The sequence below is a fragment of the Macadamia integrifolia genome, chromosome 7 (assembly GCF_013358625.1).
Source record: "Macadamia integrifolia cultivar HAES 741 chromosome 7, SCU_Mint_v3, whole genome shotgun sequence".
In the NCBI taxonomy this organism is placed as follows: Eukaryota; Viridiplantae; Streptophyta; class Magnoliopsida; order Proteales; family Proteaceae; genus Macadamia; species Macadamia integrifolia.
Genome location: NC_056563.1, coordinates 35,895,671 through 35,908,590, shown reverse-complemented (window position 1 = coordinate 35,908,590; position 12,920 = coordinate 35,895,671). Strand labels below are relative to the sequence as shown.

Here is a 12,920-nt window from a genome sequence, read left to right as displayed (position 1 = left end):
TAGGGCCGGGACATGGGCTACGCCAGCTCAAAGGTGGACGACCTCCCAGCCGTCGTTCTCTGTCGCGACCGCTGCGACTTCCTGGAAGAGGCAATCCGGCAACATTACGCTTTCTCTGGTGCTCATCTTGCCTATATCCACTCTCTCAAGGGGATTGGAGTCTCCTTGCATCAGCCTTGAACCTGAAGATGGAGGACAAGAGCGGTAACCGACACGACCATGGCCCAGTGCCAACACTACCGCATCCGGGCACCAACCCTCGGGCCTACCTGCCCTTCCTCCACCTCTACCCAATCGACCTCTCCGATCACCACCTCCAACCCATGATTGGCCATCGCCGACAAGAGCAGAGTCCTAGTGAAGAGCTGCGGGTGGACCTATGTTGTGGTCTCCATCGTGCCGATTGTCCTGGGGTTCCTGGCAGGTCCATCCACCCATGTAGGAATGTTTCTGCTGCAGCTGGTCACGGGATGCTGGTTCTCGGTTAACTCATTGACGGTGAGGCTGAGCGTCTGGAGGGGACGGTAGTCGTAAGCTTGGGGACCATCCAGTTCGAGGGCGAAGGAGCAGTGGAGGTTGAAGCTGGCTCGGGTGGGGCTAGAGAGGGGTCCACCATCGCACCAGTCGTGGGCTAGGAAGCCACCGGCTTTGACCGAGGCAACGCAGGCGACCAGTGATTTCTATAGTTGCAGGTTTTGGTTTAGAAGAAGGAGGGAGGGTAAGGTGGTCAAATCACCTTGAGTGGGGGGGTGTTTTGGACATTTTAAACAAAAACTAACAAATATTCCAACGGTTAATCAGGATGGTTAATGGAGGGACGGATTTGAAAATTTTTAAATTATTAAGGAATGTCTTTGATACTTCAAAAAGTACAGAGGTTGACATTGAATAAAGACCAAAGTTCAGGGGGTGATATTGTAATTTTCTCTATTTATAATTTACAAAAGGGTAATTTATAACGCCACTCCTTGGAGAATACCACAATTATGAGAACATTATCTTAGTTTCACTAAATTAGACTCAGACCCCTCACCGTTGGTCACTGTTAAGTGAGAAGTTAATATGAGTGTTATACCCATCTAATAAGTCGCATCCCCAAATCCATACCTTATATATCCATCTCCAAATCGCTACCTAAAATACCTTCACATTAAGAGCACTAGCGATCACTCTCTGTGAAGAGCAACGGCAGCGGCGACAGATGGCATCTAACAGCGACGAGCAGCGAAGGCTTCTTCTTCCTCCTTCTCAGCTTCTAGAGTTCAATTCTCTCCCCCTCTCAGATTACTCTTCTTCTTGGTTGTCTAAAGTGTAGTAATGACTGGACAAATGAATCAGTTATTCTACTATATGGGCTTGATTGCCTCCTTGTTCTCATTACTTCTCCCCAAGTTTATTCCACTACTAGATTTTTACACGATTTATCTTCCTGGTCTCTGGTTCAAAGAGCTTTTGATCCACCTCCCAATAATCAAACCTGCAAACAAAGACACTAAAAACAGATCAAAATGAGCAGAAGGACCAAAGGGTTTAGGTGGCGCATCATACACGCATCTGACAAACGGTCTTTCTGGAAATTAAAATTGATGGCAATCTAGAAGGATTCAGATATTGGATCATCTTTGTTTTTTCCCCCTTTCTGTTATTATTATTATTATTATAATTTTTTTAGTTTCTTCTGCTATTGGATGTTTAATCGCCAATTGGGTTCAGAAGGTTCTGGGTTTTCTGAAAGTCTCAAGGAGGTTTCAAAGATTGAGTATATGGATATTGAAAATTACATGAAAAGAAGAGGGAGAGAAGATTTTGGACATTGAAAATTAGCCGAAACACAAGATTTCAACCCAAGTCGACTGCAATTTTCCAATTTAGAAGAAAAATAGGAAAAAAAAAAACAAAAACAACAACATTAAAGTTTTTAGAAATCCAAATCAACAAAAATGAGAAAAAAGGCAGAGAGTAATACCTCTACTTGTTTTCTCCGAGGCTGCTTCATTTTGTGTAGCAGAGAGCAATAGAGAGATGGAAAGAGCAAAAGCTCACCTTAGGTTATCTTTTTGCTCACTGATCTGAATATCACTGATAGCAAAGCTTGAAGCAAGAAGTGTCGTTGGTGAAGTCGAGGTTCGTAGAGGTCAAGAATCTTGAAGAGCTTGTCCAGTGATCAGCGGCTGATGCTGATAGCCTCGGCGAAGTTGAAGACTTGGATGGCGGGTTCTACTTAGGTAATAAAAATGTTAATAAAAACAGGGGAACAGATGATTCATTTTCTTCTGGTCGCCGCAAGTCCCTGCTAGTCGCCGTGCGTCCCTCCACGTCACCGTCCATCGTCGTCGTGATCGCCGGTGCTGCGAACATGAAGGAATTGATTTGGGGTCAGGGACTCAGGGTACATACTATTAGTTAGAGCGGTTCCAGTTCACGTACGAGAATGTACGAGAACTGTTCTGTTCCATGGATATAGAATCATTTTTCTCTCTTTATTTAATAGATTCTATTTCTACGGATTAGGAGTGTACGAGAACATTCTTGTACGTGAACCTGATATGGGGGTGGGGACTTTTAGATGAGTAGTTTATGTACTTCACATTTAATAAGGGCATTTTGGTATTTTAAAAAAAATATAGTGGCTAACATCACCATATAAGGTATATTTTGTAACAGTGACTGATGATAGGGGTTTGAATCTAATTTGGTAAAACAGAATGGGTGTTTTTATAATAGTATTCTCTAGGGGATTGCATTGTAAATTACCCTTTACAAAATGGGAAAACGATCATCATGCCAACAGCTTGGGAAGCAATCCCAAAGTGGACCAATGAGAGGACTACAGTGGTTCTTCTAATAAGGGTTCGCAAAGGATGGAGGAAAGAGTAAAAAAGGCATACTCAGTGCACAATACTCTCAATACGGCAGCTCTAGAGAGAGGAGAGAGAAATTAAAACTAACTGGCATATTCTCCTTCTCTTGAGATTTTGCTAAAAGGATTCCAACAGCTAGACCACAGGATTAAGAACTTCAATCTTCAATCTTCATCTATCCTTGAAATGTTCAAATCCTTGGTTGTTGATTCATTATCAGATAATTACGCTACCTTCTCTGCATTCAATCCTAACCCAATTTCTAAATGGACATAAATCGATTACCCAAAGGAAGGAAAAAAAAAAAAAAAAGAAGAAGAAGAAGTGAGAGAATCGAATCTCTATTTTCCTGTGGACACTAGAAGCTTATATGATGAAGATGAGCTCCCCATGGTCATAGATGATTAGGTTTTCACTGAATTGCTGTTGTTTTGTGCCCCTAATCTATATTCAGTCTACATACCCCGTATGAATTTGACCTTTTATTTAATCATAGGACAATTAACTTTAAAAATGGATTATCGAAAAATGGTTGGCTGGAATTGCTTCACTAGTTTCTTATATGCTAACCTCCGAAGGGGAGAGGGAGGAACCCATGGGACGAACATGCCGGGCTCCAGCTCCGCGCACCTGCTGACACCTTTCGAAACACTTTTGACAAAATTGTTTCTTAGAAAATAGATAAATAATGGGTGGAATAACAGAAAGAACCCACCACCCCCAATTGGGAGTAAAAGAAGAGGAGGAAGAATCCAAATACCCACACTAGTGCATCACAAGCCTAGTGCAATTGCAAACTTTACAAATTATTTGATACCGAAGGTGTCAATAAAAAAAAAGTCGGTAATTAACAGAAGAGATGGTAGAGCTGAGCACAAGAACTAACAACCATGCAGGCTCTTTAATCCAGAATGACACTGTTTCTACACCATCTATTACTTATGTTTGCAAAATACAGTAATTGATAAATGGTAAGCTTCCCAAGCTTTATTTTGGCAAGAAACACAATAATTCTACAACCAGTACAAAGCAACCGCCAAATGAAGTCAGTAAATCAATCAGTTTCCAAGTGAAGAAATTTCGCCGCGACAGATACGCATGATTGAACTACCATCACTAGGTTGCAAAGAACTTGGAACTTCTGGAACTTCCAAATGATACCAACAAAGCACACAGAAATCGCAAGGTTCTCCTATTCCTCAGTCTGCTCTGGACTGACCAGCTCGGGAAGAGAGGATAATACCAACAATGAGCCCATAAAGCGCCAACGCTTCCGCGAAGATGAGAATCAGGATCATTCCAACAAAGAGTTTTGGTTGTTGTGCATTAGCTCTACAAAATATTCAAAAAGACAATAAGAGGGGCAACAGCATTTTTATATTAATGTAAAAATAATATGGACAAGGACCATTCCATTTGATTCATATTGGATTACAATAAACACTTACGCTTTGTGGTCCCCTTTCTTATGGAAACAATTCAGAATATATTGAAACTATATTCAGCTTCAAGATGGAGTTAAAACCGGAACTAAAGTAATGGTGCCAGTATAATATCCAAATATTTTAATTTACCATAATAACTTCAATTTTAACCATCAGGGAAAAGAACCAAGATGCATTCTTTATTTTCAAACAGAAAGGTAAGAAAGGCACAACAGATATGAGATACCCAGCCAATGGTTTGAAATTTCAACCGAAATACCAAATTTCTGGCAAAACATTTTGGTTCCAACGGGCCTTGAAACGAAATGACATGCAATACAGAGAATATAATATGTTGTCGAAATGAAATAATCGAAATGTTGGTTGAGATGACAGGCAGTTGGTGAATCTGAGATCAAGACTGAAATATCAGATGTATTGATTCCAAAACAGAGAGTTTTAAAATAAGGAGATACCAAAATAAATTAAGAACAGTACTTGCCTGAAGGGTTAATGGAGAAGAAGGATAAGAAGAATATGACCAGATCTCACACCTGGCCTTTTGCTGGAATCCCAACAGCAGTATTGGAGTCTCACCAATGGAGTAGTTGAATCATACAACTAAATCAGAATCCAACAGATCATGCACAGAAACCACCCATCTCTTTATTCATAAAACATTAGGAGCTTTCTGGCACAAACAACAACCAAATAGAATTGAGTTAATAAGACTCATCTCCTAAAAAAGAATGTAAAACATAATCGAAAACTAAAGCCCATCAGGTACTTTAAAAATCACCTATCCTGCTGCTGATCTGGATCAGAAACAACCATTTTTTTTGGTGGGGGTGGGGGGGGGGGGTGTTTCAATATTTTAAGGGTAATTTACAATGCCACCCCCAGAAGAATGCTACTATTATAAGAACACCCCCTCTGTTTCACCAAATTAGACTCAAACCCCCTACCGTCAATCACTTTTCAAAGAAGAGTTAAAATGACCGTTACACCCTATTCACAAAGACACAGGTGGAACCTGAGGGGTCCCTATTCACAAAGACAGGTGGAACCTGAAACCCCTCTGTCTCTCTATTTCTCTATCTCTCTGAGCTTGCTTTCATGGATCTGTGAACCCTAACCGAGTACGAACGACAGAGACTTGAGAACATAAAGTGTAATGGCGAGATGATGGCTTCTCTGAAGCTCCATTCCACAGTTAAAGAACTCTCTTTTGCAACCAAGTTTGTTCCATTCTCCCTCTCACCTTCTCATCTCTCACACGCACACGTTTTTCTAGGACTGTTTAGGATAATATCTTCTCTGATATCATCAAAGATGGATGCCCTTCAACAGAATCATAGTTTCATGAAAGCACCACCACCACCTCAACCACAACGACAAACACCTCTAAGGGCTGCAACGGAACTGCCGCACTTCTCTTGGGGAAGAAGCAAACCAGGGGTTTGCTATAGAAGGTAATGGGAACAGAGAAAGAGAGTGGGTTCGGTGGTAACAGATGAGAGAGATGATTGAAGGAAGGTCATGGCTAGGGTTGACTAGGAGAAGAAAGAGAGATGGAGACGAGATTTGGGTTTTATCCATGGCTTGGTGAGAGAAACAAAGGGCAAGACAGAAATAATAGTGATTCAAATTGTTTTGGAATGGTCTGCTCTGAAAATAGAGAAGCAACCTACAGATCCTCTTTTCTAAATATTTTGGAATGGTCTACTCTGAAACAGAGTAGCAACCTACAGATCCTATTTTCTACACTTAATATTCTCTCACCTTTTCTTATTTTCTTAAGTTTTGTTTTAGATTATTATTCCCTACTTCTTTGTAACGGTGATTCTAATGGTTATGGAATGGTCCGCTGTTGAATGTCGCTGATGCCGCTGCTGCTGTTGCCACTGCCACTGCTGCTGCCGCTGCCGCTGTTGCCACCGCCACCGCCACCGCCACCGCCACCGCTGCACTGCTGCCACCGTTGCTGCCGCTGCCATGATCTCCGATGCTCTGTACGATCACCGGTAGTCCAAATCTATTTGGGGATGGATCTTATTACATGGGCATTTTAGGTACTTCCCATTTAGTAAGGGTATTTTAGTATTTAAAATAAAATATAATAGCTGACATCAGCATATAAAGTATATTCCTTAACAGAAACTGACGATAGGGGGTTTGAGTCTAATTTGGTGAAACAAAAGAGGTGTTCTTATAATAATGGCATTCTCTAAGGGGTGGCGCTGTAAATTACCCATATTTTAATTCAAACGTGTAATCTTTCTTTCGGCTGAAATTGACCTAATTCAAAATATTTTGGTTGCAGCCATGGTTGTAACGGCCTCTGAAATTGAAATTGAGAACATTACTCAGACTTGATGACAGCGCTACATCCTAGAACATTGATCTATCGCCACTTCCTACTCTTCCAAAACACTATCATATATTACTACATAGATATCAGATCTCAATCGAAGGACACAAAAATAGGCATGTGTGTGTTAGGATACACCAAAAACTTCAACATACACATCAATGCATGGAAGAACTGTACTCCCCAAACCCACACATATAGATTCATCGACTAATAAGGCTTGTGCAATTTAAGAGTAATGAGGGCTCTTTAGTAGGTTCAGGTCAATCAGATTGAGACTTCAATAGGATCACAAGCTCTCCACAGTTCTCAAGGCCATATGGCTCCCTTTAAGCATTAAACCTTCTTGTCAGTTCCAAAGGCATGTTGCACCAAAACTACTACATGTGGCTTGGGCCACTCTCTCCCACTTGTCACCATGTCAAGCCCAACCATAACCCCTCAAGACTCTGGAACTCATCTCCAGTGCCTGCAAAATTCTACACACACCATTGAGAACCTGGCCCGGTTATCCCCTGATTCTTCTTATGACCAAAATTGACCCTTTAATCCCCACACTGAGACCTAAAAAAGTGACAACCCATCCCTTTTTAACCTCTCAATGCCTCAGTGATGCAATCCGGGGTTCCCCCCCAAAAAAACAAAAGAAAAAAAAAAAAAAAAAAAAAACCTGCTTCAGTAGGATGTAAATATGACCAATGTCTGGCCCCAATCCAAGCCCTGCTATAACCAGGTACATAAAAGATAAGATACTATGCAGCCAAAACAGTGGATATTATATTTATATATAAAAATTGAAGAATTAAAAGCCCTGAACCCAACTTTTTTCAACAAGGAAGACTAAGAGTGAAGATTGAGCAATAAATTAGAGGGTAGCACCAGTCACATCCTTCTATTTTTATTGGAGTGGGGATCTGAATTTTCCAAAATAAACAAACTGGTTATATAATGGATTGATCCCAATCTCCATCAAAGCATCGTAATGATTCAAATTCCTACAGAGACAGTCATAAATTCCCATAATATAAGAATTAAGAGGTAAGAAGTCTATAGGACCATAAAGGTCGACCAATTGGGAGAAATCAAATTTCTTCATAGATTATGATGGTGAGGCTAAGTTTAGAAAAGCTTCTCTAGAATCCTCAAAAAAAAAAGAACATAATTCTATATTAAAGCATGCCAACTGGTTCAGTGAAAATAACCGAAAATCAAATAATGAAGTACAACTCCAGTTTAATTTAATCAATCAGCACCAACTAAATCACCAAAACCAACCAGGGCTCCAATAGAGGACTAAGCAAGAAACTATGAACAAGTAAGACCAGCTAAAATGGAAAATAGCACTACAAGAGCTTCAGTGAGAACAGTTTGTCTTCAGCCTTCACATTGAAAGGGGATTTTTTTTTTTTTTTTTTTTTTGGGGGGGTGGGGGGCGGGTTTGGGGGTGGTGACCAACCACTAAGAGACAAAATGCAGGCCTTCTATGTCCATGACTCATACCACCTCTTGTTGGACTTGAAACAATAGCATTTAAGCTCCCAAACAACCAATCCAGATAACTAATGCTTAATCAGGGGAAAAAAATAAAGAAAAGAAAGCACCTTAATACCACCAAGCAGCTTAGATGGCCACAAATATGGAAATACAAACAGCTTTCACATGGGTAACCAAATGTGTGAGCACATAAGTGGTGATTTCTGTTGGGAGTTGGTCCATGTGGGGGTCCAGCCCTACGTGAAGTCAGCCCATTTTTCCTTGGGTGGGTTGTAGAAAACGAAGAGTCGTTTTTGGAAGAGTGAAGTGGAGTTTTCTAAAAGAGAAAAGAGAGGGTTAGGGGAGAGGAATGGACAAACTTGTTTGAGAAGAAAAAAACAAAGGTTTTGAAGCTCTCTTGAAAAAGAAGAAATATAGAATTTTTGCAGGAGGTTTTCTCTAACATTTAGGCCATGTTTTACTATCTCTAACGATCTTGATCTAGCCAGTAAACCGAAACTGGTGTTTGTGGTTCTGGTTGTTTTTCAAGTTATTGGGAGATATAGTGGGGGATTTTAGAGGTGGGATAGTGTCATCTTGTTGATTTTTGTGAGGTATCCTAGTACTTCTCCAAGTAATATTGCTCTTCTCTCATTCTTGTTGCAAATCCCAATTTTTGGGAAAAAAAAATTGAGAAGAGAAACATTCTAGTCCCTGATGTGGTAAAAATTGACCAGACAATCCTCCTTGCAGCTCCTGATGCTTCAGCCGATCTGCACAGAAGAAAAGACAGGGGAGAGCCGGGCTGACCCGACGGGGGACTCTCCGATGCTTAAGTCAGATCTTTCCACAGCAGATACTCAAAAGAGTTTCAGTCAAAATAAGTGATCGATCCCCACAATGGAGGCTTACCTTGGTATTTATAGGCTACTGATGGAGTGGAAAAAAAGAGAAGTCCGTGGAGAGTCCTACTGGGCGTGGAGACCTTGAGAGGGACCACTCTGATGCTAGGAATATTCCAGATCCTAGGGTATACTAGAAAAATATTCCCATCTAATCTCGGAAGTAAAAGTCGTGGGAAGGATGGATGCCTCTAATGACGCGTAATGGATAGAGTCTCGTCCTTGTGATCAGGGATTATGTTCCTTGAATGTAGGAGTGGATGAGAGCACGTTTCTGGGAGCCCTGCCAGATGATGCCGGGCCGAGGTGGTAACTCAACCAGAGGAGAGGCCGAGGTGGCAGTATGGCCTGATGAGGGCCAAGGTGGTAGCTCGGGCTGATGAGGGTCGAGGTGGTAGCTCGGGCTGATGAGGACCGAGGTGGCAGCATGGGCAGAGGAGAGGCCGAGGTGGCAGCACCGCCTGATGGGGGCTTAGGTGGCAACTTGGGCTGGTGAGGGCAGAGGTGGCAGCTCGGGCTAATGAGGGCCGAGGTGACAGCTCAAGCTGATGAGATGCCGAGGTGGCAGCTCGGCCTAATGAGAGGCCAAGTGGTAGCTCAGCCTAATAAGGGGCCGGAGTGGCAGTGCAGCATTGGTTCAAACGCTCCTTGGCCGTGCCGTGGTCAAGGAGATTTACCCTCATCAGTCCCCATTTGACTTTAGTGGATTCCCTCTAATATATACCCCGTGGCCTTGGCGCAACGGTAAGGTTGCTCTATTGCGACTTGATGATTGTGGTTTTGAATAGGGAAACAACCTCTCCACAAAGTGGGGGGGTTAAGGCTGCGTATATCTATCCCTCCCTAGATCCCACAATGGCAGCGGCCTCATGCATTAGGTACGCCCTCTTGAATTTGTCCCGTGGTTTTTCCCTTCACATTGAAGCATTGTCCACATTAATTTTAGTGTTGTAATTTGGCTTGTGGCTGCTTGTCTGATTTTCTTTTCTTTCAGTATTTGCATATTTATTTTTTGTGCAGTGTTGTATCTTTGACTGACAATAGTCGAGAAGGCCTTACTTCCCAATAATTTCTACATGTAAGAGCATATAAAACTAAAATAACTCCAAATTTACAACCCTGACCCCTCCTTGATGCGAAACCGAATTCCAATGATCGAAATCGGATCACTTAGGGCCCACAAGAATGACTAAGAAGCTCAATGTAATGGTTGAGGGGTATTCTTGTAATTTCAAAAACAATTTTAAGAGCTTAAAAGGGAGGAAAATAAATAGTAGGGTCAAACTGGAATAGAAAAACAAAAGAGGGGGGCATTCTGGAATTACTAAAGTAAGGACGTTTTATTAGAACACAGGTTTAGATCACAGGGGCTTAAGTGTAAAATCAAACAAGTATCTCTAAAATAAAACACGATTCTATTGGGGTTGTCTTCAACCTCTAGACAACCATCAAGAGAGGCGGCAGAATAGGGAGACAGAAACAGAAGGAGAACCTCGCTGATACCTGTCGACTGAGTCCGATATTCTAGGCAAAGCTTCGCCACAACCTACTCTTCCAACAGCTCTATGTTCAACTTGGAGTAGTATGCAACAAAGAGATCGAAGGACCTGAACCAGATCTGGGTAGTAGAATCAGTATGTCACCAGGGAGATTTCAGCAGCAGCTTCAAAAGGCCTTCCAGTCCTCCATTCTCTTGGTCGAGTCTCTCTTAGGTCCTCCAATAGTCACCCAGAAGTGTGGCTGCAACTGGCCACAGGCTTGGTAGAAACAGAGGACAAATAGCAGGTCAAAACCCTAGCAGAAAACTAGTGTCGATCAGGGAAAACAAGTTGTCTTCAGGTCCTCAAACTTGTTGCTGATGTGTGGATCTTCAATAGGTCTTCCACAGGACTCGAATGGGTGTTCAGTATTCAAAACAAAGTGATGAAAGGGGGAAAATAGAATTCGAGGGGGAAAAAAAAAGAAGAAATAGCAGAGATAAAGAGAGCGATGGATAGAAGATATTAGAAAAGGGGGAGAAAGAAAGCATCCATGGTAGCCATCGACTTCAACCAAAACATATTGGCTCAAATTCAATCAAATCTAACCACTGAGTTCATCCATTACATGACTAATATAAGGGAAAAATCAAACAAGTAATGGAAACTATTCTAAAATTAGAAGCTAGCTAATTTTAAAAAGAAATTATTTTTAAAACAAAAGAAAATCAAATCAAAAGATTTTTTTTTCCTAAGTCCATCATGCAACTGCATCAACTCTCCTGGTCTTAAAAGAACTCGGCTCCGTCGAGTTAGGTCGTGCTCCCAAGAATCCCTTGTAAATCGCTCGCCAATGAGGTGGCACATATCTCGAAATAAAAGGGAGCATAACTCCAAGAGGAGGGAGAGTAGGTTGATGTGTCACTGGAGCAGGAGTCGGTCGATGACATGGCATGTCTGATAATGTGTGTGGCCTCATTAAGTACATACGACCTCCTTGCTTAACCTTGATGGTGTTCCGTGCGCCATCATAAAGAATGCCTACATGTCACTGCCAAGGTCGCCCTAGAAGAATGTCACAGTGTGCCAATGAGGTGACCAAACAAGTGACATGGTACTGTAACGGCCCAAACTGTAAGTGTACTCGAACAACTGCAGTGGCCTCTTCTCGAGCTGTGGGTCCAAAACCTCGCAAGTGAATCTTCTTGAAAACCTACTTCTGTAGAAGGTTATGTGCTCGAACAAATTCAGCAGATATAAAATTTGCTTCTGCCCCAGTATCAACAATTGCATGAACATCAGTAGGGTCGGAACCGCGTAGGAGAGTACCCTTCTGTCTGAAGAGAGGAGCCTTATCAACTAGTCTATTCGAAAAGGATGAAAGGCTAGTTGAATGAGCTTCTACATCCTCATCTTCATCATCGACAATATCATCATCCTCGAGGAGATAAGGATATAAATGAGATTCATCTTCACTCTTCTCTGTCGATTGCTTCTCTGCTACGTTCACAGAACAAGTCCAGTTGGGACACTTGTTGGAATAGTGACCATTCTCACCACAACTATAGCATATGATATTCTTCACCCCAACACTATCCTCGTTGAACTCTGACATTTTCTCTTTAATTCTGCGAGCTTCAGGCTTCTTTTCCTCCACACGTAGTGGAGATCTATAAACTGAAGAAGTCTTAAGCATACCCTTCCAATAAATGGACTTCTCTTCAGTTGTCTTGGCATGAGCCGCTGCCACATTAACAGACCTGAAATCAGTGTTAGCCAACTCAAGTTGAATCTCAGTACTTAACCCACTGATATATCGCATCACCCGTTGCTGGTCTGTTTCCTGAAGTCGACACCTTGAACACAGTTTGTGAAATTCGAGGGTGTATGAATCCACATCTTTGTTCCCTTGTTGCAAGTTAAGAAATTTATGGAACATTACCTTTTCATAATTAAGAGGAACAAATTTTTCAGTCAGGATCTGCTTCATGACCTCCCAATTGGTAATGGGTCCAAGTCTCCTAACAAACCTTGCATGGATTACATCATCCCACCATGAACATGCATACCCAATAAACTTGGTGATGATGAGTTCACACTTCTTCACATCTGGAAGAGACTTATACGCAAAAATTCTCTCCACTTTGGTAAGCCAATCAAGAAATTCCTCAGGTCCCTTTTCACCACTGAACTCGGGGACCTCAACTTTGATGCCATAATCTCTGTCAGAAAATTACCGGGTAACATCCTGGGGAACAACTGGATCAAGTTGCTGCCTCTGAGATGTGTCTTCGATCTGTAAAGTGTTAAGCTGAGGAGGTAATGTAGAGGATCCTTCTTCAGCTCGCTTGTCGGACCTCTTTATAAAGGCAATCATCTCTTCCATAAACTTATCAAACTTGGCTTCAGTC

General features: G+C 41.9%; 1 protein-coding gene across 1 annotated transcript in view; it reads right to left on the bottom strand.

The window, feature by feature from the left end:
- Positions 1-3,738: 3,738 nt before the first annotated feature.
- Positions 3,739-12,920, bottom strand: part of LOC122084298 (V-type proton ATPase 16 kDa proteolipid subunit) — an 11,935-nt gene continuing 2,753 nt past the window's right edge. Inside the window, exon 3 of the mRNA XM_042652428.1 lies at positions 3,739-4,193. Coding sequence (XP_042508362.1) covers positions 4,061-4,193 — 133 coding nt within the window. The 3' untranslated portion in view covers positions 3,739-4,060. The remainder of the gene's footprint in view (positions 4,194-12,920) is intronic.